The 27,287-nt window shown below is 38.0% G+C and overlaps 1 protein-coding gene across 3 annotated transcripts in view; it reads right to left on the bottom strand.

Annotated features, from left to right (window-relative positions):
* Positions 1-14,638: 14,638 nt before the first annotated feature.
* insyn1 (inhibitory synaptic factor 1) overlaps positions 14,639-27,287 on the bottom strand; it is a 45,856-nt gene continuing 33,207 nt past the window's right edge. For all 3 annotated transcript variants that reach the window (XM_042218696.1, XM_005912880.3, XM_005912881.3), the window contains exon 3: positions 14,639-17,872. In XM_042218696.1, the coding sequence (XP_042074630.1) occupies positions 17,054-17,872 (819 nt within the window). In that variant the 3' untranslated portion in view covers positions 14,639-17,053. The remainder of the gene's footprint in view (positions 17,873-27,287) is intronic.

Genomic DNA, 27,287 nt, shown 5'->3' on the forward strand with positions numbered 1-27,287 from the left:
TTTCATTTTCCTATCGTTGCCTAACATTATACCGGTATTACCGTGAACGGTATAATATGGCCCAGCCCTATTGCCTCGTACTTGTGACATATGCAATTACAATAAATAAAGTTGAATTCTTAATGTTGCATTAAGGAAATCCAATAGTTTGCTTAATTTATTCAATAGAAGTAGTGTAATTTGTTTGTTTTCAAGTGTCAAAGAGGAATTTGCAGTCCCCGATCACATATAGTTTGGGACTCTGAAACAAATTATGTTCATTAAGTAAGAAAATGATTACAACCCATTAGTGAGGCTGCTAATCAGCCCACTACTGTAACCTGCAGCTGTGCCAGCCTGTCTGAGCTGCTCTTTGCTCTTTGCCATTCAAACCGTTTCCCCATTCAGGTTTATACATACACCATTTCTACTGTGGAAAAATATAGCACTGTCAACACTATATGTGTTTCATTATTTATGTTTGTATCCTGGACGTCGTAATGAGAAGATTATTGGTATTAATATATTTATCCCATATTTACCCCTGTGACCTGCTATGTATACAGTGTAATCTCCTATAAAATTTAAATATGACTGTCCACAGACATTTAAACATTTTAATGCAATAAAACTTCAGCAATACTCTGCTGTTTAAAAAAAAAATGGCATACCAACATTCGTCTTCTTCTTACCCCTCTACTTTTGGAAATGAACACCTTTAACACCTAGAGCACGCAAGCTAAACATAATTATCATAACTACCTGAGATTGCTCTCACAGTGCTCTCCTTTTTAAAATTCAGATTTGCAGCTGTGGCAAATGTGTTATTTTTTCCTTGTAATTTGTGACATCATTTTTTAAATATAATTTCACTTTTTTAAGTGTTATTAAAGGTAAATAATAGTTTAAAAACTTTGTTGCTTTGACCTTTAACAGCTTTGTATTTATATAGAAGGTCAGTATTTGTTTGAACCAGTCTGTTGAGGGTAGGGCTGGGCCATATCATACCGTTCAGGGTAATACTGGTATAATGTTGGGCAACGATAAGAAAATGAAATATCGTGATAGGAATATGGGTAAAACGTGCATGCGCAGTGCCTTTGTTTTCATACACACATGGCGGAAAAAGCATGGCGGCAACGGAGAATGAAAAGGGCGAAAACGGATCGTTGAATCAAACGGATGAACCAGAGTTGGTTTGTAAAAATGCTGCAACTTCAGCGGTTCACTGGTTTAGCTTTTGTCCATCAGATACACAACAAAGCACTATTTCTGGTATTGCATGCTAGCGGACCGTCGTTATTACCGTGTTTTTGGGAAAATACGGCACATTTAAAATCAATCCTTTGATTTTTCTGAAAATCGACAGTAGCCCTTATAATCCCGTGTGCCTTATGTATGAATTCTGGTTGTGTTTACTGACCTCGAAACAACTTTATGTGGTACACGGCGCTCGAAAATCTGTCACATTTCAGTACGACTTTGCTACGCTACGAACCCGCACCGCTTGATGGATTGTCGGAGCATTACGGCTATCGTAGGCAGGAGCCTCGCGGAGTGAATACGTACTGTACAGTACGTACGTAATATTATGTTGAAGCATGTGCTTCAACATAATATTACTATGTTGTATGTGTATAACCTCTTTTTTTTAAGTTTTGTGGATATCATACATGGTTATGCTGAGGATGTGTTGGCCAATTTCCACTGGAAATGCCTTTTGGTTAAACTGTCATCAAGGAATTTGCATTTGCACTGTTAATTTTTTATATAACTTTAATGCACATAAAAAACAGCTGCTTGTTTAAGTGAAAATACATTGATGGTTTTTTTTCTTTTTTGCACTAATAAAGTTTTGGAGTTCTAAAGTATTTTGTCTAGTGTCAATTATATCGTCAGTTATATCGTTATCGCAAATTTTCAAATGTATATGGTGATAAATATTTTTGGCCATATTGCCCTGCTCTATTTGAGGGTAATTTAACCCTGCTGTTGTTAAGAGCAGAGATGGGCAGTAATGCGTTACTGTAATCCGATTACTTTTTTCAAGTAACGAGTAAAGTAAGGGATTACTATTGCTAAAAAGGTAATGCGATTACTGTTACTTTCCCGTAAGCATGCCGCATTACTGCGTTACTAAAACCGTGATTTTTTTTTTTTTTTTGCGAGAGCGTCTCATGACAATGACGTGTTTTATGTGCATCTATTTAAAAGAGTGAGTAAACACAAAAAACTATTTTATTTTATATGCTGGAATATGCAGAAAATAGGTTTAAATGTTAAACAAATTTCTTCCAGTCAGAGAATGTTGCATATAATTTAATGTTTGCTTGATGCATAAAGTTACAAGATTGTTTTAAAACTTTTTCATTTGATTACATTATGTATGATGGATTATGCAGAAAAAAATAGAATTGGGCTAAAAGATCTATTGCTTTATTACCTATTCAGGTTGTAAATCATTTTTTTAAAAGTAACTAAGTAACTAATAACTTTTTGAAAATAAGTAATCGATAAAGTAACGGGATTACTTTTTTTTTGGGGGGGGGGAAGTAATCAGTAATTAGTTACTGATTACTTTTTTCAAGTAACTTGACCAGCACTGGTTAAGAGACATGTCAAAAAGGGTTTGATAGATTCAGTGAAGTATGGGAATCCTGGTTCATGGTTATGTTTACTCACACACCGAAATGCACGGTCAGCATTAATGTTGTTCATTGTGCTTTTCCTGTCTGCCATGAGAAAGAGGTCTATTAGGTGTTTAAAGGTTAACGATGAGTATAGCGCCATAGATGCTTTTGTGGACACACCACCTGCTGTACACTGTTCGTCATGGTCACTGATTTGTAGACAAATGTCATGGAGAGCTGTGGACAAATGAAAACCTAGTTGCTGAAAAATTACAGGTAGTGTGAAATGTATGAATCATACATGAATGTATGATTGGCTCACAGATTATCTCAGTGTCTGAGGGGTCAATAATTTATTATGGTCTAAGTTAAAAGTTATATATACACTGATTATTTTTATGTATTTATTTATTTTTCATTTCCTAACATAATGAAACTGCCTGGCTTGCATGGTCTTTACCGAGGTTACCAAGTTTTGCTTCTGGGTGGATAAGGTAAAAATCACATATGAACGGTTCTGCTCTATGGAATATTTTATAACCTTTATCAGTATTCTAAATGTGTGCACATAATTTGTAAATCTCTTATTTTTAGAGATGGCTGTGAAGATGTGGGCTTTTAATTATTTAGCTGCTAAAGCTTATTATCAGGGCTGTTTAATGGGGTATTAAAGTATTAGTCTGTTCTTTAAGAAAAATAATATTTTGTCCTGCTCCTGAAAACATTTTTTTGTAAATCTTAACAGAACCATTATTGAAGTTATATTTCCACCTGGGCAGTGGGTCGCTCTCGCCATTTAAATTATTTTAATTTCCCAACCATTCGAATGTCACAAATATGGTCTTCAGCTTTGGGAGTGGCTGCCTGCAACAGCTAGCACAAGCTGGTAGTCTGTGTGCCATAGCTGATTGTGCCCGGGCTCCCACTCCTTTTTTTATTCTCCTTTTCATATTGAGGAAAACTGTTTCTACATTATACCACTTCCCTCTAGCAGCCTTCTATTGAGGAAATGCAAGCTGATCTCCAGTGCTATCAGAAGCAGGTGTTTGGATCTGCAGGAAAGGACTACCTTGGTGTGTTCATCTCATCAGAGAGCAGGACTTGCTTAATGACAGACTGGCTGAGAAGAAACAAAATGACTTTATCTAGTGAGGTAGGGAGCTGTGAAGAGGGCGTGGGATAGGGAAGGTGGCTAGTGGTATGACACTTCAGGGAGCACACCCCATCCCGGACATGCCCATAAAATGTATGAAAAATGATTAGGCTGTGACTAATTACCCGTTTAGTGTCGCCGAAAGTTGTTAAACAGACCATTGCCTTTTAATACGTAAAGTAAGGAATGGGATTAATTAAGCAGAAATGTATTCTTCTACTCTGCCAAGTCTCTTTCTCACAGTCTGTAAAAACACTATGTGATGGGGTTTGCACCTCAGGGAAATAGCTGGTAATGGCCTGAGAAAGGGATCTCCTTTTCTCAATTCAGTACTTTTTTTTTGGGTGACTGAATGAATGAATAAGTGCATGAGCAGCTGCCTCTATAAAATGGAGGGCATAGGGAAAAAAATTAAGTTTCTAAGGCATAGGATTTATGACTGCACAACTGTTCCCCTCAAATCTATGACTACTGAATAAAAAATCCATAATGGCTTATAATGTATTATATCATAATATACAGTGTACTAGACATATAAATGATTAGGGCACTGAAATAATACAAATTGTTTAAAAAAACAACAACAAAATAAAACAAAACAGTGTGCTGTTATAATATAATAATACACATGGGGTCCTTCTGCATTATTTTAAGGTCCTTACCTCACAATATAAAGTGCTTCGAGGCCACTGTTGTTTTGATTTACATACATAAATAAAATTGAGTTGAACTGAACCTGTCTAGTCACATGACGGCCACGTACTGTCACATGAGTGAGTGGTATTCACGCTTCATACCAACAGCAAGCATTTCATAATCACAGCACTAGATGCACCATCACCCCTATTTTAGGGTGAATTATGAAACACTACAGATGCTTGTTTAAAATGCTTTAAGACCTAAATAGTGTTTGAACTTGAGGCTACTAGGGTTCTCAGTTATTTATACTGTTTGAATGATATAGCCTAAAAAGGTTATTTAACCTCCTAAGACCCAAACTCTTCCACAGCATGCATTTTTAATTTCTCTTTGATTATTGGGCACATTAGGGCCCGATGAATGTAAAAACAAAGAATTACCAGATTTTTTTTTTTGCCTGATTTTTTTGTTTCTAAGAGAAATGAGAGCAACATATAAGGATATTCATTTGAAATTGCGACAGAACAGTAGCATTATAATGTCCTTGTAAGTGGATATCAGGCCCTTGTAGAGCAAAATTGAGTATTGTGGTCTAAATAACCCAGAATGTGATGTCCACATATGTGGACACCAGGTCCTAGGAGGTTAAACACACACATATGTACACAAGACCATATTGTATGGTGTAACCTCTGTGTACTTTATCAATTTATAAATTCAACTAAAAGAATTGTGAAGAAATAAGCTACATATGTTTCCTTAAGATGCTCTGATCACCAAGAGCCCAGTTAGTGAGTTACCTGTCAGTCTGGATGAGTTCATGTTATTTACACCTTATTTGTGGCTTAAAGGTTAGTGTGACAGTTAAGTGTTGCACTAAATTAATGTAACTCTACCCACTATAATGCTAATTGTAACAAAACTGTGGGAAATGTTCTTACCGTATGGTAAAGAATTATCCAGCCTACCATAATCTATAATGGAATCTGTAGTGGAAATGAGAAGACCAATATCAGCTGAACAGGTGAAAAAAGTATGAAGGTACAATACTTGACACCTTTTTAAAACTACTTTAAAAACTTCTTTGGAGTTTTCCAAGCAGTTTATTTTTTTTTGTTTATTTGTTTGTTTTGAAATGTCTAAAACAGCTGCTAGCGAAGAAAAAAAAAGAGTTCAGCTTTCACTGCTCTTTTTCAAAACTTTTACCATAAGTCAGAGCAGTGGGAATATATTTTCCCCTAAAGATTTCTATCAAATAAATTGATAACGAGTAGAGTATCTAGATGTTCAAGGTCTGTATTGGCTAACCGTGTTAACACTGAAGTATGCCAGTATGTGTGTAAGAAACAAAATCAAGATGAGTGTTGTGTGTGTATCATACTGTGAATAATTTGTCTGCCCCTCATTAAAAGTTAGCAGCTACCACATTCATTATTTGACAGTTTCTCATACAGTGCCTGGAGCATTGTGTTTTTAATTGCAATACTAATAGGCCAATGGCTGTGACAAACATGATGTGGTGCAACATTATCAACACAATCGGCTGTCATATAAATCCTGTAATTAATGAAAGTTGTTGCTTTTAAAAGTCATGTAACATAAAAAGTACAAATTTTGGTCAGTGTTGTTTCCCAGAATAGCTACATATTTAGCATGTAAAGTTTAGTGGCTGTAATCTGCTTTGTATGAGGAAAGATATTATGCACTCGGTGGCATAGCTGAGTTCGATTTTGATCTAGTTCTCCATTGTTATTGGTTCAGTTTTTGTTTGTATGAAAATGAGCTGTAGCTGGATGCGCCTTAAATTTCTTGTTCAGGAGTATGTCTTCCTGTGCCTATTATGATGACAACATAAGTTATAGCTATATATAGTATACAGTTTAATGTTTGCTTGACGATAATTCAGTGTGGAGTGAATTACCAGTTAAACAGCGCTTCTATTCCATCCTGTGCATATTAAGACAACATAACATTGATCTGGTACAGGTGTTGATTAAACTCTCCACACAAGAGCAAAACTCATTTGATAGCTGTTTGCTATTTGGAAGTTTTCAGCTATCAATGAAACAGTATAATAAGGTCCATAAGTATTTGGACATCTACAGACTGTACGCCACCACATTGACTTTTAAATGCTGTTTCATCACATATTGACTGTTTAAAATCCAGTGTAGTCATGTACAGAGGCAACATTACCATTCAGACTAGAACTTTTGTCTTCATGGAAGACTTTTCTTATGCACACTTGCTGAGCTGTAGTATTGGGGGTAGAAATCTTTGACAGTTATTACTGCATAACTGACTATTTAGTTAATTAAGCTTATAGTTGAAAGTGATTAGCTAAGGAGCTGTATTGGAGTGATTTATTATAGTGCAATGCACGTATTCAACTGTGAATGGTATGGACAAGATAACAGGACTCATGGAACAGAAAAAAAGACCTCTGAACCGGTTTTGGAGTAAATTAGGGTCAATGTAAAACTATTTGTTAGCACCAGCATTTGCATATCATATCTGGCCAGGCCACTTATGCCCTATGTATTGCAGTAGGAAGTGTAGTAGTTCCTTCAGTAGTCTCAGGATGCTTATTATGTCAGGATTTGTGCTACAAAAGTTGCGATACTCAGCAGGAATTGCATAATAACAACACATTTCAGATCAGGAGACTCCGTAAATCAGATTCTTCAATTAATGTTAAACCACCTTGGATGAAGCTGGAACATAAATTAGGCTATACTAGCCAAGGGATCATCAAATAAGGCTTTACCTTGTTCATCTATAGCAACGAGTGAACATACGTGAACTAATATCAGCTGAGCAGTGCATAAAACCAATCAGTATCTTAGCTTTTACTTTTTCTCTTTACTCTTATTTATTTATTTATTTATTGCCACTATATACCCTGGTGAAATGTCATTTAGATATGAATGTATGAAAAATATAGATAGTGCTCAAACTTACAGAGCACCCACTACTAGCGTATGCAAAAAGGTATTCATAATTTGTACATTTCCCTTGGGAATAAGATGTTGATACAGCTAGCTTTTTATAGCTCTGTGCAAGGTGGTAAATTCAGTCTGGAGACAGCAGAGATAAGTCTGTCAGCTGCAAGATTTACATTTTACATGCTCTTAATGTCCTGGTTTGACTGCAAGGATGCCAGAAACTCTTGCCAGATTGCCAAACACCAGGCCAGCAAAGGGCCCACACAGCTATTTTACAGCTGGCCTTCTAGGCTTTATAGTCCATGGTGATGCACTGAGGACACAAGCAAAAGAGAACATTGATTGGCCAGCTGGACAAGGCCAAGATGCCATAACTTCAAACTTCCGACTGATTGATTTTTATCCAAGTTGCATTACAAGCCTATTGCTTCCTTAGGATCAATTTTAATAGAAAAGCAGTAGATCTTTGTTTATAATGCAGCTTGGCAGGTCACCAGTTGTGCTACATCACTTATTCCGCTTTATTTAACATTTTTTTTAAATGTATAAAATTTAAATTATTTAATAATTTCAAATTAGTATCTATAAAGAGGGCCAGATGTATTTTCAACATAACAAATTTTTGTATTGATTTTGACTCTGTACATTAGCAATCATACAATCAGGTTTGATTGAAATGCAGACTTTGCTCTTTAATTCAGCAGGTTTAACTAAAGATTTGCATTAACTGCTTTGGAATTGGAGCCATTTTACAAGGCTCAAAAATAATAGGACATTTGACTGACAAGCAATTTTATGGCCAGGTGAATCATATTCTATTATAATTCAGAGTTCATTCTAAGTTTTGAACTTGCACATGGTAGCTGTTGACTGGAATTCTGAAAATGACATCCAAAAAAGATGCTAATGCAAGTGATCGCAAGTGGTTGTCACTGGTCTAAAATTAAAATGAAACCTATCAGAGCTATAGCAAAAACATTAGGATTGGTAAAATCAGTTAAGAGAGGGAAAAAACTCCTCAGCTTATTAACAACAACATACCCGAAAGAGCACAGGAGACAGCTAAAATGGATTGCAGAATTCTGTCCTTGGTCAAGAAAAATCCTTCTCGAAATCTAGTCAAGACAAAAAAAATTATCAAGAAGATACGCGTTTCATTGTCACAGTCTGCAATCAAGAGAAGCCTTCATTTATGTAAGTGCAAAGGGTTTACAAGTTGCAAACCACTGGTTAGACTCGAGAACAGGAAGGGCAGATTAGACTTTGCTAAGAGGGGATCTTTGTACAGATGAAACCAAGATCAACTTGTACCCAAATGATATGGATAGAAAAGTATGAAGAAACTGAAAGGGTTTGGAACAGTTTGTGATCTGAAGTACAACCTCATAACATAAAACCTCGTCATTAAACATGGGGGAGGCAATGTTATGGCATGTATTGCTGCCACTGGAAACGGCTCAGTGGTGTTTATTGATAATGTAACTTACTGATAGAAGTAGCAGGATGAACTGGAATTCTGAATATGACATCCAAAAAACATGCTAATGCAAATGATTGCAAGTGGTTATCACTGGTCTAAAATTAAAATGAAACTTATCAGAGCTATAGCAAAAACATTAGGACTGGCTAAATCAGCAATCTGATGATGTGACTTGCTGATAGAAGTAGCCCGATGAATGCTAAGACCCATCCAATTTTACAGCTCAAGAAATGTTGGTAAAAACATTTTTACTGTTTTGTGTGTTTTATTCACCTTTGTAATCTAACAGTAACTAGTTTTTTTGTCCAGTAAATATAACAATAATTGCATGGTATTATAAGAGTAGTAATGAGCTTTAATGAGTTATGACTGTAAAGTATGGCAGGCCAACAAAATAATTGGCTAAGCCTAAAAAAAAAAAAAATCAAAAAAAATCTGTGTGCTTAATTATGGACTAAACTTACACGAAAGCACTGAAGTTGTAATTAATTTTGTTTATTCCTTCAGTTTCCTTCTAGCACCTTATTTAATAAAATCCCTCAGCTATTAATCTTTTGACATACCTCTGAGCTACTTTGTGCACTCATGGTGGCTCACTGACAAACCAAGCCTGACATTTGACTAATTGCAGTCATTTCAGAGTGATCACTGCTATAATGTATTGGAAATGCACAGCAGCGTAACACAACATGCAGGCACTTCTCTCCGTCTGGTGACCCACTTTATAGTTTGAGTAAAGGGGAAGCTGTTAAAATGCTAAAAGATTCTTCTCATTAAGTACAGTTGTAATTATTGCAATCAGAGCCTTTTTACAAGGTCCACTCTCATTTTTGCAAACAGAATGCAGGAATCAGTCTATGGTACATGGTCGTGTAGCACAGCTGAACTGTAGCTTTCTCCCCCTCCCTTCTGCTCCACAATGGAACAGCAAAAGAATGACTCTTACCTGTCCTTGCCACCTTTAAAATATCTGCGTTTTTGATGAAGACCTCAGTTAGAGCCTCCTGGGCTAGAGCGGAGAGCTCATTACAGCCAGAGGAGTGGAGGATAGCGGAGAGAATGAACAGAGGGACGTAATTGCGTGTGTTAGTGTGAGAGAGAAGGAGAGAGAGTATAGGGTGTGGACTGTGGAGAAAGTACTAAATATGAGAGACTGGGAAAGCCCTTTGTAAGGTGAAATAAGGGGCACTTGGGGACTTGCCGTATACATTGCACCTGTCTTATCATCATTTGACTCTTATTTGTTGGTCTTGCAGTGCTAAACTGTCAGCAATTCCCTGCCTTCTTGGCCTTTACCTGTAAGATCTCATGGAAATGTTGACAGACTGCCAAACCAGAGCTGTCTAGAAAAGGCTGCTGCTGCTTTTACTTGACTTCCATGCGCTGTCAGAATTAGATCTATATGCACAGACCTGCACTTAGGTAGTATTTCAGACTGACACTCAATTAACAATGGATTTCTCTAAATTATTCTTTCCTTCCCGTAGTTTAGTAAGAACTTGGTAATATCTGTTTTGTGTTCATGGGGTTCCCTGTAACATGCATCTCCCATTCCCGCAGTGTGTCAGTAATGTTTCCTGTAATTATATATTTTTCTGGACCAATTCAATTGTCTCTTGATGTATTCCTCGCTCAGCTGAGCATGTCATTACACACATCATTTGTGTGCAATTTAATGTAGTATGCAACAAGGTTATATTTCTATGGTGGTTCAATTTGAGGGCTCTTAGTTTTTCAGCCACAATCATTTCTCTCTGTCTTTTTTTTCTTCTTCTTTCAACTGGCTTTCAAAAATTGCCTCCGCAATGATTCTGCACTCCTGCCTTGCTCGGTCATGCCACATTTTAAATTCACATTGGAAGATATTCCAATTATCAGTCAGGTAATGTGATGAAAATGGTAACTTTCTGTCTTTAGCCTGGGTGTGCTGATCAATTATTGTCAAGTGCATTACATAATGAAATTATATCCATCTGTTTGGTATTTCTCTTTCCCCAGATGGAGCAGTTGTAGGAATGATCATTTTTCGTTGGCTTTTGACTCTGTGCAGTAACAGGAAAACTAGATACACCCTTTAAGCTTCTATAGGAATTAGGAGGTTAAGTAGCTGCCAGATACTGTTAATTAAATGCACTTGATTTAGTCTTTAATAACTGACTAAACACATTTAAAATATGTGTGTCTGTTATAAAAGCAGTTTAATTGTCTGGAGTATTCAGGTGGGGAAAAAGCCTTTTCTCTGGAAAACTGAACGATAACTTCAGTTTTCAAAGTTGCATTTGAACAAACCACAAAACTTTAGGAATTACTAACGGTGGGTATGCACAACTCTATGCGTAAATTGTCTGCACGAGTGTTTCACAGAAAAATGTGTTTTTAAATATTTTTGCGTAATTATGCTTAATTTTGCTTTTTGGTCATCATTTACAGTTTTGCAAGGCATCATAACACACGAAATGCTCAGAATTACAATAAAAAATGCACGTAGGGAAAACAAAATACTAAACGGAAAGGAGTAGGCTTTAACCTCCCTCTGTCCATTTTTATCCGCTTATCCGGGACCAGGTTGTGAGGGCAGCAGCATAAGCCCAGAAGCCCAAATGACCCTCTCCCCAGCAACTTCCTGAAGCTTATCTGGTGGAACATCAAACACTTCTCTTTAACGATAAGCTCTCTCTTTACCATCTCTTTATCTTGCTTGACTAGTGTGCAGCATTTACATTGCAGCCTCAGTCAGTTTAAACATATTCTGTTATTCCATATCTCATATCATTGTATCTTACATGTAAAAATGACTGTCATTGCTAGATGTTGTTATCTATGGTATAATTTTTTGGCTTCATCGCATTGATGCTTGAGAATCTGGATTTTTTTTTTTTTTCGTTTTTCTTTTCTTTTTTTTAAATTGCATGTAGTTTCTCATGTGGAGCTAACAGAGATAACAGACTACATGACCCTTGTCCTTTACTTATATTCTTCTTTTTCTTTTAGTCTGTTAGTGTTTTTCATATCATCTTTGATTCAATTTTTTAAAACTTGAGATTGAGTGTCTAAGGGGAAATGATATTCAGAACTCCTGTTATTTTTAGTCTGAAAGTTTCTATTTATTCATTTTGTTTTGTTTCCATTCCTGTGGAGATACTTTGGAAACTTGTGCCTCTTCTGACTTCCTCCTTGGACCTCAGACAATATTATTGAATTTTCTACCGCCAGACTGTCTCCTTATTACTTGCCTTAGATGTGCAGTCTTCTTTCTTACAACATCATCACCAGTTTCTCAGCTTTACCAGGAGGTATGCATGTATGCATTTCCTTATATAGAGAAATTGGGTAAGGCCAGCATGCGGATAGTTAGCAAATTGTATGGAAATTCCACAGGTTATTGGTTCCAACAATTCAGATTTGCTAACATACACATGGTGGTGAGAACAAAATGTCCTCAACGTCCTGTGGATGTGCAAGAGATGTTTGGCTGCACCTCTCTTTCAAAAACCAAACCACAACAGATTAGCAAACATACCTCATTTCAACTGCCAGTAGGTGGAGGGGAGATGATCTTTTGGGCTTGTTTTTCAGCCACAGGGCCTTGGGCGCCTTGCAATCAGTGGGTTGACCATGAACTCCTCTGTATAGCAAAGTATTCTAGAATGAAACATGAGGCCATCTGTCCCACAACTACAACTTAGTCAAATTGGATTGTGCAACAGGAAGATGAGCACAGCACAAAATCTACAACAGAATGGTTAAAAAAAAAAAAGAGAATCAAGGTGTTGCAGTGGCCCATTAAAAGTCCAGACCTCAACCAAATTGAAATGCCATGGTGGGATCTAAAGGGACCGGTACATACTGTAAACAAATGCCCACAAACCTCAGTTAACTGACGCAATGTTGTAACTCCATCCTGTAAAAATAACTGTTGCATTAGACAAGTAATTTTACTTTTTTCCATATCGCAGATGATAAAAGGACAATTTTCCACCCAAAATTAAGAGTGATAGCGGCAATATGTAATTTGATTTCCTGTCAAGTTTGTTTCTAGGGTGCACATTAATATAGTGTTTCCTACAAGAATCACCCAGATCCTCCCTCATGGCCACAGGCCCTGTCCTTCATCACCTGTGAAGGTGTATCTTATCTATTACTCCTGAATGGCTATTCATTAATCATTCCCTGATTCCAATCAGATGGTACTTGATGGTTAACATGGCTTTGTTTGGCCATCCTTCAGATGGTGGTATTGGTTTTTGGTTGACCATGGCACTATAGATCCTGCAGCCTATTGCTACTGGTACTTCTGTGTGCATAAGAGCAGCATTCCCCTATATATGTAGAAAACTGAGCCATGTAACTATGTGCAAACTGTTCATCAGGAGCGTTGTGTTCTTAGCCTGACTTTGATATCCAAGTGTTTTAAATATTGGTTGGAGACCATAATCCTCTACTCATTGACAAAAAAACTTTCTACTAGTTTGACCAGAAACTGAGATGCAAAATTACCATCCCATCTCTTTGTCAATCACTAGAAGATGCTTGATGTGACTAATTGCCACAAATAGAAAATGGTGTGTGCAATGGAAGGAGATTGCAGGTAAAGAAAAAATAAAAGAGGGAGATACAATAGAAATAGTTTGCTCTTGTAGTGGCAGGATATCAATGGCACAAAGATGAAACAAATCAACCTTAGGTAGCCCCGGCTGTTAGCCAATCCATAGTAATCAGTGAGACTGCATTGAGCTCTCTGCTTCACGGACCCTTACCAATCAGCAGAGAAAACACAGATCTGTCATCTGTTTTCCTGTGCTCACTGATGGAGACAAAGGCCAGTGAGAGTAAAGTGTGGTAATTATTAGGGGTGCAACGATACACAAAATCCACGGTTCGGTTCGGTTCGATACTTTGGTGTCACGGTTTGATGTTTTTTCGATACAAAAAAATGTTCATGCCTTTTTAATTTGTCATTTATTAAAATTATAAATATAGATTTTTAACTTGAAAGTACAGTTTTAAATTTAATGTTGCTGAAACAACAAAATAATAATAATTTTAAAAAATCCATCTGATCGAGAAATCACTCATCTTTGGAAAAGAGAGTTTATTACAGAGAAATGGCTCTTTCCAAAATAAAAGCTATACTATACGCTTCTTCTGGGCTATATTCACAGCAGCATATTAAACATATCAGGTCCCCATAAGGACAATCATGTGCTAACGGCTGTCTAAATGACTTGGGTAAAGTTTGTAGCATGCGTGCTTTTTGTTTTTGTCTGCTTTCACTTGTCTTTGCACTAAGATGATGTCAGCGTAAATGTGCAGTCATATTCGTTGTGTTCCCACTAGTGCTGTCAGCGTTAATCTCGTTAAAATGACATTAACGCCATAACGCGGCAAATCTCTGTTAACGAGTTACCGCGGATCGCCCCGTGCGTGGGGCTGGACGGCGTCAACACGTTAACAAGCTAACTGCGCTAATGCACTAGATCCCACCAATTGAGCATTGGGTGGCACATCCGACATACTGTTTTACTTTTGTCCATGACGCACTTACCATCAGGGTCATGCTTCACATGAAAACCAAGATAGTTCTAAAGGCCAGATCTGAATGAGGGTGGGGGAGGTTCAATTTCGGGTAGCGTTGAGGCAGTTGCCATGTTGCAACGAGCTTAGCTTCTGTCTTGCTAGCTTGTGCTGTGCTCAGTGGATCTGCACTCGACAGTGCAGCCTAGGCGGAGTAGTCGAACGCAGATAACACAGGCAGCATCGTCAGAAGAAAAGCTGATAAAGTAAATAAAATTATCTTGTATTGTTCGATACATATGCGTACCGAACCGAAAGCACTGTATCGAACAGTTCAATAGGGGTGCAACGTTGCACCCCTAGTAATTATATATGAAGGGTGGGTAAGGAAACTGTGGCCCATGTATATTTCTGCCATAATGACCTTTTAAAGTCTTTTGTTCCCCACATTATTTGTCAGTCATTCAACAGTGTCCCGCTGGCTATCATTAGAAAATTGATCAGGGATTTGAACTAATGCATGCCCACTGCTAATGTCATAATACAGATGGCATGACTCACTTCAGCCTTCTTAAGGAGATTTTGTCTAATCTTGTCTTATGGACTAGTCTGGCCAAATGACTTCCAGAGGGATGTGCTGTGTCTATTTGTATTGATCCCCATTAATTGCTATGACAGGGAAATATAAAATTGTATGTTAGGTGTAATTCAGAAAATACCATGCATCTCCTCAGAGAGTGTGTAGACATAAAGGCAATGAAGATACAGACAGAGACGCACATGCACACACACATTCACAAACACACATCTGTTTTTGTGTCTGGTGGCATCATGAAATGAACTTCCTGGTAGGCAGATGATTTGGCATCAGTGTGCTCAGGTTTTCATAACCTTTGGATGCCTCCCACCCTTGTCCTACAGAGAACCGAGGACAAAGCTCTGTCCTATTAGAGATGAATAATGAGCCTGTTGGCAAAAGAGACGTTGCTAATGTTTTGCCCAAAACTCTAAACTCTGTCCCCAATGATAATGTATTCTACGCCTGTGCCAAACAGGTCTATATTTGAAAAAGTGATTTCATTGCAGATATGACTTATAAAACCTGTAGAGTGGAAACGCATTGTAATATCTGGCAGGTGTGTAGGCATCAAAATAAGTTTGTTTTCCTGTAATTGATGTCTTTCCTGTGTGGTGGCATAGCTTTGTTTGTTTATGCTAATAAACAACACCAACTTGGGAATGTGGAATAATTCTTTATAAAGTCTTTAGGGTAATCCTTTGAATACAAGGCTTATTTACTTCATATTTTTTGCAATATTTCATGTTTGTTTTTTTTTATTAAGTGGAATAAGAGAGTGTATGGTAGAATAGTATACTGCAAGCAGAGTCTTCCTACCGTGAAAGGTTATGGTCATCAGAGGCAAAAAGGTCAGCTTCATGGGAGACAAAGAGGGTTTTCCTATAAAGACTGCAACATTTAACTTTTTCTTTTGAAACTCCAAGTCAGGGACCATACTCACAAAGCTGTTCCCCAGGGTAGATTATTGCTTTGTAGAAGAAAATCTTTGAACGTTAACGGTCTCTGTTTTTTCACCATCAACTCTCACTCTTGGACACACAGTTTTTGAAATGTCAGTTCTTTAGGGCAACAGTTCTAATTTTTGTTTCGCTTAGTGTAAGTAAATAGATCTGACTGTGAGTTTTTGTTCAGAGATCCCAGGAGAGTGGCATGCATGCTCAGCAGAGAGACTTCTCACTGCAACCTCCCTCGAACATATTGATCAGGAATGCTTATTGGCGTCAGCCCTGTGAATAAAATGCTGCTCTATTGAGTTCAGTTCCCCACTGGGCAACTGAATGAAGAGACAAAAACCTTTAGCACTTTTTTGTGGACTGCTATTCAGCTCAAATCCTAAGCCTAATGACGTCACCGGTAGGAAGAGAAAAATTGAAAATGGCACCTTTGTAAACTGCACCTTTTGAAATGACAATGTATATATCTGTTTTTCTTTTCTTTTTCCCCCTTTCTGTCAGTTTTATGTTATGTGTTGCAGCTTCTCCAGCAGGTCGAGAAGAGCGCCGAATTTGGTGTTTATAAAATCAAGGGCAGATAAATAGTGTTGTTCTCCGGCTCTTCACTCAGAATCATTTGTTGACATCAGTGAGAAGAAGAGGCTTGACATGTGCATCCAGATACATATCCCTGCTGGAATCAACCATCCCATTAACATTTGAAACCCTGGAACATGAAAAAAGACAGTGTTTATACAGATTCAGAGTACAGAATGAGCAACCTTCTGTATCCACATTATAGCAATTTTTAAGTTATAGTGTGGAGTGTGGAGGAGTGGAAAATAAACTTTTCATATTTTTATTCTTGTGATTTTGAGCACTTAAATGTTGTGGTAAAAATGATTGTTTTTTAATCTCTGAAATCATTTGAAATAATCCAACATGTTGAGTCCACTCAGTATGTGTTTTAAAATTAGAACCTTTTGATCTGCCTCTAACTTTTCACCCTTTTGATCTGTTTGACTTCAGTTCATCGTGTTTTCCCTGAGCCTCAGAATGACTTTATGTAGTCAAGTGATTTCCCATATATCATTTATTTATTTAGTAATTAATTTATTTGTGTATTAATCTATGAGCTATGTATTTAATATTAAATAATGCACAGTCCTTCATGAGATTTTACGATAAACTTCGGGCTTTCTCAGTGGTCCTTTGTTTTCTGTTTGGTTGGAATATAGGGCAGTACAGTTTGGGTGCTCTTGTCAGAGACAGTTTGTGTGCTGCTATTTCGTAACAGTTTTTTGCGGCAGCCGGGGTTTAAGAGACCTTTCCTGGGTAGTGTGTGAGCTCCTGTCGTCCCCTTCACAGGTGAGGAGACATAAGAAGGGTCCAGACAGTTATGGAGGAGTGAGTGCTCAGAGGAAGAACGTTTGGGGGCAACTGAGCTGGCCAGGAGGCTGGGCTCAGTATCGCTATCTGGTGTAGCATAGCCACTCTTATCCTCTTGTAACTCCTCTTGCTCCTCCTCTTCATCATCGTCACAGCACAATGCATGGTACAGAATTTTGTCACTGAAGCGGACTCTTTCTCTTGTGCCAGAGGTACGGGAAGTTTTGTGGCTGTGCGTGGAGCTGCTGGCCTCCTCGCTCGATGAATCTGGAGTAATAATGCGTGGCCCATTGGGGATGGGCAGCCCGCCATTCATCTGAGAGTAGACAGACGCAGTGGTGGGGGGTGGGGTGGGGGTTTGTGTTTGGGTGAGGTTGGTCCCACGACCCATCTCCTGCTGTGGATCTCCTGGTTGCCCGCAAGATCTGCGAGCGGCTGCACCAGCAGCCTCCAGATAACTGCAGAACTCCCAGCTGTCAGAAAGGACATCTGCATTGAGGAAGTCCAATCGGAAGGCCTCTCCCAAGCCCCGCTCACTGCTGGACGTGCTGCTGGCTGTGGCCACGGTCCAGTCATCTGGCTCCAGGTCAAAGTCAAAGTCAGACGTTAGTTTATCGATTTGACCCACCACCTGTGAAAGAGAATAAACAGTTTTAGGTAAAAGATTTTTTAACCTTAACAGCCACAAAGATCCAATCATAAATCTCTGAACAATGGTTCATATATTTAAGAATTGCTACTAAATTTTTTATGTTGTGCCAAGATTTCCAGAGAATGAATCAATAGCCAACTGTAGTGACTTTTACCTCATGACCTCAAGTTAATGATAAACTTCTCTAAAGCTAATGGATTAGTTGAAGCAATATCTGGTGCAATTATGTCTCTCTTAGATTGAATTGCATTTACTTTCCTAACTCCTGTTTTGGAATCAAGATCTAATTCTACTTCTTGTTAGTTTACGACCAAGCGCTTACAAAAATTCAATTTGACCTTTACTTTATGTTTAGTCCTATAGTAAGTAGCATAAAGTGCATTTTACCTCCAATATGTCATTGTTATCATTTACCTCCAAAGGCCTCTGTGTCCAAAGGTAAGCTTATGAAGGCAAAATAATTAGGATAAAAGCTAAAAGTTACATTTCTGAAAAAATGATGCGTAATAATGTATATTAAGCTTTATATACATAGCAAAAAGTGCACGTATCACCTGTTCTGTTTTAGCTGGACTTTTATATGCTAACATAATTAGAACACATAGCATGTGCACTTTTGCCATTTTTGCATATTTATGTCATGAATGCATATTGAAAAAGAAATATTTTTGCACTTGTAGGAAAAAATGCAAAGAGGGGATAATGGTCTTACTTTTTGCAGACACAGTACATGAATAGACCGACTCCAATTATATGAAATCTCTAGATGTTTCGCATGCCCCTGAATTGCCCCCCACTGGGAAGTTTAACAAAAGCCAACATTTACTCAGTTTGCCTTTACAGCTTGCCATTACTTTCTTTTAATCCATAAATCTATAATTGTTTGTTCATAGTTTGGAAATTGTCTTTATTTCCACCAAGCTTTTCCTCAGACAGGTGTTAAAAGATTTGCTTCATGTTATATTAAGACAAAATTAAACAATCCTTTGGAATGAGCCTGTAGCATGAAAGAGACTTGAGACAGAAAAGGCACCACGTGCACCAAAGAATCCTCTCAGACCAAGCTGTGTATCCTAAATCCAGTAGCTGATTCATTTTAAAATGAGATAAACCTTCTTAGACCTATAGCTTTACAGTATGAACCCCTAATCCAGTGCTTTTGATGCCTGCACTTTGATGTTAATTGTAGTGCTATTGTAATGCCCATGTCAAACAAAATAAACTCAAATGTTCACCTGCTGCACAGAAATGTACCACAAAAGCATTTCATTTATTGTTACCTCAAAATTAACCTCAATGCCTTTGTCATCAGCAGCAGTGTTGAGTGTTTGATGAATAGAAAGCACTTCAGTGGAAATCATGCTGGTTTGCTGACAGCACCTAAAATCCGAGCCCTCTATACTTGACATTTTAGCACCTTTAATCAGCATGTTCTGCTCTCAACAACAATCTATTGTGAAATGAAAACACTCAGCATTCATGTAGCTTGTAAATGATACATTTCCCCAAACTATTCAGCAATTAAGCACAGTGTTTTGAACTCAGAAAACTTTTTTTTAGAATGTGTACACCTCGATTTGCCCTGTAATTGCTGCCGAACAGCAGAGAAAGTGTAGTTTCACCCTGAGATTTGTTGAATATGATCTGTTTTCGCCCCCCCCATAATTATTTGCAGTGCTTGCTTCTTTCTGACTCTTATGACTACAAAATGAGTATGCTTGTATCAAAAACTCCAAGTCTTATCTCTGTATGTGGAATTGCTATTGTAATTCATTCTTTGTCCAACTTTAAAAGCTGTAAATTCAAACTTGCTGCTCGTGTGCTCAATAAAAAGCTTAAGAATAAAACTGAATCAATCTTCCATCCTAAATTTGGCTCAAGCATGGTTAGATTCTCCTTGCTGCTGTTTTATCTCAATCCTGAATTTTTCTTGGTGCTGATAAGTCAAAGCACCTGCATTTTGAATCTGGCTGCATACCTCTGCACGCACAGCATTGGCTCATCTGTCAATGAGCTTCTCTGCAGATCTGCCAGTTATGGCATCGTGCACCTCATGAGTACCTGGACTGTGCTTTTCCACTGGCATGCTGCCTGGAGGGAACTAGGCTGTATGAATCCTCTAATCCTTGAATTACTCCACCTGTTTGCTGTGTGATTTGCAGACTTTTACTCATGGAGCTGTTAATGTAAGATGTTTTCAGGGCCAGAGGAGTCTGAATAGCTTTGTTTACTTGATTGCAAAACCTAATTTAATCAGTGTGTTAAAAGAATAGCTATCAGATGTATTTCTCAACCCTGCTATTAAACCCGAATTTATTATTGTTTGGTTAGTAGTTATTGCCATGAGCAACAAGTCATTTTTATATATCTTCTAATTTGCGTTTAAACAGATGGAGTACTTACAGCATACCAGGGTAAGTTCAGAGAAAGGTAACAGGTAATGCACAAATCGAGATTCTAGTTGCCAAATACATAGTGTTGCTGTACCTCTGCAGTGACCCTGAACCTGTTTATTTTCTATTTTAAAAGGCATTCCTGCATGCTTCAACTGTTTAGCGTGACCTCTCCCTGCAGTATGTAGTGGGCTAATTTAGCTTGATAACAGTTTCAGCCTGAAGGATCTGCTGATTCTTTTTGTCACAATGCTGCACATGCTCAATGCAACAACAAAGAAGTCTAGTCTCTGCTTTTTTTCCTCCAGAGTGTGTGATGAAGGATCTATGGATGGAATTGGATGAGAAGATTATTTTAGCACAAAGGATGAATGAACACATCAGGAACAAGTTATTAACACTGTGCACAATGTGTTGGAAATAGCAGATGCATTATGAGAATGCATTATGAAGTAATTATGAAACGTGTAACACGGAACTTTATCTCATGTGGACATCACTGCACGTGGGTTATTAATCATATACTGGAAAAATAAATAAATAAATGAAAGCATTCCAGAGATCATGTACACAAACAAGCTATAAACCCCCCCCCAGATGTGCGTATGGTTTTTATTGTCTGAAACATAGGCCTACAAGGTAAATAGTGGTTAGCTCATAAGGTGCTTATATTGAGTTCTCTTTTGTTTTTATTTCCTCCAAAAATGTAAAAATTCTGGAAGCTTAAAGTTGTGATAAACCTCTGGAGTCAGGCTGTGTATCCCCAACAGACTTCACGGCACATTCATACTACAAGGTTTATGATGCGGTGATGGCATATCCTTGTGACTGAAAAGACTCCATTTGCAACACAGTTAAGCAGTAATGTGTAGTATAAGCATGGATATAAAGTGCTGGGGATTAGACTTTAACTTCAGTCTATAATTTTCTCTCCATGCCTCTGCTGACAACTTCACTTACTTGCTTTACTGTAAATGCTGTCTTATAGAAGCTATTAAAAAGTATGATGACTATAACAATAACTATGATTTTCTGTGTGGGAATGGTAAGCAGAACATGATTTGTTTATTTTAGATTAACGGTTGCCCAGGAAGAATCGCACACACAAACTGAGTAATAAATGGCATTGTAATTTTTTTTCTGTTTCATTGCACACTATCAGCCAGCAGTCACAAGTCAATTGAGAGCATATCACCTGATCAACAGAGAGTTGAGTCATTTCAAAGCTCTTTGAGGTGCTTTAAAAGAGAGGCTGCCTCAGTAGCATCAGGCGAGGTTTTATTACTGTACCTCAACACCTGTCTGAAATGATGGTCTGGGTAATTGAGGGTCAGACTGAAAGAGGGCACCCTCCAGCCTTGTCTGTAACAGAAAGGCAGAGTGACAGAAAAGACAGGCAAGGATTATCTAGCACAGATTTGTGTAAAAACTATTAATGAAGCCCCCCCTCAGGAGTGGTGATTTTTCTGTAATATTCAGCACCACCTGGTCTCTTGATTTATTTATTGTAGCTGGGCACCTGATTTCTTTCTCCCAAAGTGAGTGTCTTTTCTCTCTTACGGCTAATTAAAATTGTACCAGAACATTAGTACTGTAACATTTTTTCCCAGATCTGATGTTTAATATGTTGTTGAAAATTTCAGACAGAGGTCAAAATCAGCAAATGTGAAAATTTAGGTGTGAAATTGCCTCTGATGAGGAGGGTATATTTACCACATGTTCTAATCACTCAGTTGGTCTTTAAGCAGATGTTTAACTGGAATTGCTTGTTTTGATGCGCATTGATGGTTTTCTGTGTGGAAAGATTTTTGTTAGCTGTCTAGTAAACAGATGGGAATTACAATTCTTTGCAAGTCTTACATAAAAGTGCATCTTTAACATGTTTCTAATGATGCCAGTAGAAAGGGTATCTGGTTTTCCATATGCATTACATATTTTAGTGTTTACCAGAAAGTAGAAAACAGCTCTGAAATATGCTATCAGTAGCAATGCAGTTTGTACATATGTAAAAAATAAATCAGGTGTGAGTTACCAAAATAAATGAGACATAACACCCTCACTGGGTTCATTTGAAATGCACGCAGTATGAGTGAATTTTCTGTGGATCACTTCATTACGCTGTGTTCAAGTGGCCTCTCTCCATCTGTTCCTGTGCCACCCGTTCTTCCAGGAGTCATTTTCAGAGCAGACTGAGAGAAGTTTGCAGTGCTTGTTCGTTAATTATGCAGCATCCAGCGTCTAGCATAGCTTTGCTTTTTTTTCATGGGAAAATCTCAAATGTTCAGAGGCGCTATTCAAACAAATCTAAGTGTTATTTCTTTCTCAACATGTCACAATAGATTTCCAGCCCTCCACTGTGCAGCACTTTCAGCACTGAAAGCGGTTAATGCCAGTTAGGAAGTCTCAGCAATTATCAAAATGGCCTTGCATGCTGGCTTTGTAAGTAAAGGCTTCACAAATATTGTTTTAATGCAGTTAACTCCAGCAGTTTTGCAGCTCCTTCTTACTCTGTATCCTCTCCTTATTTCCCCTCAATTGAATTCTCCTCAAGCCGAGAAGAGGGAGGCATCCAAGCCACTCATATTTTTGTGATATGGTTTATCTTATCCCCCAGAACCTAATTTATCATCCCCGACTTACTCTGAAAGGACATATTTACCAGATTCACTAGCAAAATTGTCCAGTGACTTGTAAACTTGTGCAGTCTCTTCCAGACATCTTTATTCACTACTGGATAAAATGGAATTCTGGGAGCATTTTAAAATTTGTAATGTACTGAACATTACCCTGCTGTATGTGAAGAACATGCAAGTATTTCATATCTGCACAGAATGTTGCTTGGCTTGAGAGTTTAGACTTCATTGAGTAAAAGCTTCGGGGAGAAATTTACACATGACATTGTTTGCTTGGAGTGTGATTAGGGTTGTGCATCGGGGCAGAGTAATGCAGTACCATTGATAACAACTTAACCACAGTGTCTCTGTTTCAAAACGGAGCAAACTACAAACTAATTTATGAATCACTTTAATAAAGCTTAACATTTTTTCAGCTGCCCTTCAGAATATATTTTTCCAGACTGTGTGAACTTAGGTTAATGCAGAGGAATAGATGCTGCATCATTCCCCCCTAATCATATGCATGAAAGGAGACGGGGCTGCTTAACAGAGGGTTTGCAAACGTGATTCAGATGACAAATGAATATCCGTTACTCTTCATGTCAGATAATATGCACACGCAAGCAAGGTCTTGAAAAATCTTGTGTAACATAAAAAGTGGATGAGAGACAAGATCCAAAGCATTGTCTAGTCTCAGTTTTGGTTTTTTGTCTAGTCAGATCCCCCAGTTTTTATTTTATTTACAGTTGAATAAAAATGTTTTCAAACATACAAAGAAAATCTGTTGATATAACAGGTGTGAAATACTTCCGTTGTGCTGCTTTGCCGTTAGCTTCCCCCATGTTTCCTCAGCTCTCCTGCTAGGTGTGCTAAAGAACAACATAGATTTGAACAGTTCATCACATTGTTACAGTATCTTATTTATGGTTTTGAATCTGGAGCAGATAGTTATCTGATCCAAATCAGTGCAGTTTGGTGCATCCCTCTAATCACAGCAGAGTCAATGGTGTCGCTGATTTACGGTATGATATATAATACATTAAGTATCTTGACAGACCTAATTTCAGCTTATTTATCACATCAGAATTTTCCCCCTAAAATCTGTATTGACATCTTACCCCAGAAAACCTATTATCACCCAGTGTGTAACTGAATCATTGTGCCATGTGATCTTGGACCGTTCTGTGGGACATGCTACAAAAATTAAAGAAGACCTACTTGAGATCGGTTAGCTTCTCATGCATTTCCGTTGTACAAAATTCCATAGTACTTTGTACTAGCCAAGTATATTGAGCATGGTCGGGATTTGAATACAGTTCACTCTGCAGACCAATGAGTCACTGGGCAGAAGACATTGCAGACAAGCTAGGGGGACCTGATTAGGGTCAGGCCATCTTGATTGCTCAGATGTATTGCTTAGTGTTGGCACAGGGATAAATGTCCTTTGAAGTGTTCGCTGGAAGCATTTGGTGTAATTATCCTGTCATGAGAGGGGCTATAAGCTTGAGACTTCATTAGGCACATGCCTGCTGCTTTTTCATCTTTTCTCAAAAAACACTCATCTTTATGGAGGCCTTAAAGTGCTAAACAACGCTGTGATGAGCGTACGGCCAGTACCTCCTGACAACTCACTAATCAAAAGCATCATTACAAACTTCAGCACATAATGGGCCTCATTTATCCCTGTGGGGCTTTAGAAGAGGTGGGCTTCTGAAGTCCCTGTAGGCCTGGGCAATCAACCACTTTCTTGGCCAAATTTAGGTCATTAGACTGTTAGACTGGACTGTCTTGTATTCGAACTCTATGGCAAATTTGGAAGGTTTATCATATCATACTTCGAGCGGCTATGGGTTGTACAATCAGTGAGGGAGGAAAATGGGAAGATTGTCTTCCAGCAATAGGGAGGTAGCAGATGCAGCATGTGTTGGTGCTGGCAGAGCACACTGATCATTTATTGAGGTTCTCCTTCATTGCTTCTATCCGTGTTGAGAGGCCTAGTGCCGGTAATGACCAGAAAAAGATGGTAGGGCCACGCTACGGGGCTCCTCAGTCTGTCTGCTTCCTTGAGATAGCAGGTGGATTAGGCCTGTGTACCGTTAGGTCATGCTGGTCACATGCAAGGAAAAGTGGATCATGTGAGTGCAGTCAGGCCACACTGACCCATTTTAATGACTCAGAGTTTTTATTAGCAACATGGTGTCTTTCTGTCAAAGGCCAGTGAAGGTGTAAAGCGATAGTAGTTTATGTGTGTTTTTGTGGGTTGGGTTGAAGGGTAAATGTATTTGACCTGCACTGGAAAATGGGGGGAATCTCTTGGGCAGAGGGTAGAATACCACAAACTGCAAGTCTGTCTCCATGCCAGCCAATAAGCAGATAATAAGTGTATCCCGACGAGGGGGAGATGGGGAAATACACAGTCCATTCTATAGCTGCATGCTTATCCCATTTTATGCCAATGACTAATCATAATTTCAATGTTTTAAATAAATTTAGATTTAGCGTACTTACAGTTGATCTGATTTGTTACAGTAACAATTTCTCATGTAATTCCTACTATGGCAGTAAATTGGTGTAAACATGTTACTACATTAACATATCACAGCAGAATATAAACACATTTTCTGGGCTGTCAAAGCTCATTTGCATCAGGCGATGTGCATAGTCGAGCAAACAGTTAATGTTGATGGAATATTAAATATATACCCATCTCATTACTGACTGAATTAATATGTTGAAATAATTGAAGTTGGGTGCATCTTGGGGTTTGAGTTATTTATTTGTGCTGTATTTTAGTGGAGAGCACCGACATATCCATCCAAGCTTTACATCGTTTGAAATGGTTTTGATCAGCATTGGCCAAAATAGTCAGGCAAACAAAGATGTATATCTGCATGTTAGTCTCCATCTTCTAAATTTGTAAATTCTAATAATCACTTGTAAAACATCTCAAAATCAAAATGATTTTATGAAAAGAAACAGGAAACAGATGCATGAAGGGGCGGACAGATTGAAAAGCCAAACAGAAGGTGAAAGACTGACAGGGAAAAAATCATAATCTTCATGCAGTTTTATTTTTACTTTTAACTTATTTTTTTTTTATTCTTCTGTCTGCTTTACTCCTGCTTTTCTATCCATCTGTGAGGACATATTCATACCTTTAAAAATATGTTCTACAATAAAACACCATTTGCACCTCTCACACTACCACTGACATGCAGATTCACACATTGCCATTGATCACCTGCTCTCTTTCTGTAATTAAAAGTCCTTACAATGCAGTCGTCTTTCCTGGGTTGTGGCTGCAAATATTGCCTAACAACACATCAGTAATGAAGCAGGAGTTACTTTTTTTCCCCCCAACTCTAGGAGTGTAAATGGAATTGCAAACCCAGCACACCAAGTTGCTAAAAAACTAACTTGAAGACAAAGGGTTTTTTTAAACAGGAGACAACATGTTTTTTTTCTCTTTCCTTAAAAGAATCTGTGGTCAAATTTATCAGCTCAGTTAGTGGAGAAGTAGAACAGGCAGCTGTATGTGTGGTCAGCTTTTGAAAGATCTGATATGTGGATGTGTAAATCTCAATGACTCCACCCACACAGCTTGCTGTTAATCACCCGTGTATCATGTATGCCAGCAACTGAACTTTATTGCAAAATGTCTCATCTTCTGCCAAGACAATGGGTGGTCTATAAAGCCTTTATCATATCACAATATTTCAAGTACAGGTGATTACAACTTGCAGGCAGCAGCATTTATAAATGTATGCAAATTGAGGACATGTCCATCCTTCTTTTCCAATAAGCTACGGCCATTAACATACTACCTAATTTTAAGTGTCAATCTCTTGAAATAAGGTGCCGGGAGCAGCAGCATTATAGCGCAATAGTAGCAATACAGCACAAGTCAAATTTAAGCACAAACGTAGATGGGGTAGTGTTTTCCCCAGAAAGTATAAAATAACTGCTTAAAACTTTAACATAACAAAAATGAAGGTAACTTAAGCCTGTAACTCTTCAGGAACCTCATAAAATTATAAAAGTATTTTCTGCTTGTAATGATGTAACTCTGAGAAAAGTCTGGGAAAAGCCAGGCTTTTTAACCAGTTGCTTACAGCCCTGCTTTACCACCATATAGTAATGATTTCGATCCACTGTTTGCTCTTCCTGTCATACGGAGTGCAACTAGCGGTAGCATTTGGTGGAGTCTAGTCTGCAGTATGTGCATTGACAGTTCATTGTGATAGTGCATATTTTGAAGAATGTATTAATACTTTGGACAAACCTACTGAAAACTGCACAGAAATACCATTTTCATATCATGAAATGCTTTCTGAACTATTCCAAATTCATTACAAGCAACATTTGAACCCCTACAATATATATTAC

This window comes from Haplochromis burtoni, unplaced genomic scaffold (genome assembly GCF_018398535.1).
Source record: "Haplochromis burtoni strain Fernald_Lab_line unplaced genomic scaffold, NCSU_Asbu1 Contig_2, whole genome shotgun sequence".
Classification (NCBI taxonomy): domain Eukaryota; kingdom Metazoa; phylum Chordata; class Actinopteri; order Cichliformes; family Cichlidae; genus Haplochromis; species Haplochromis burtoni.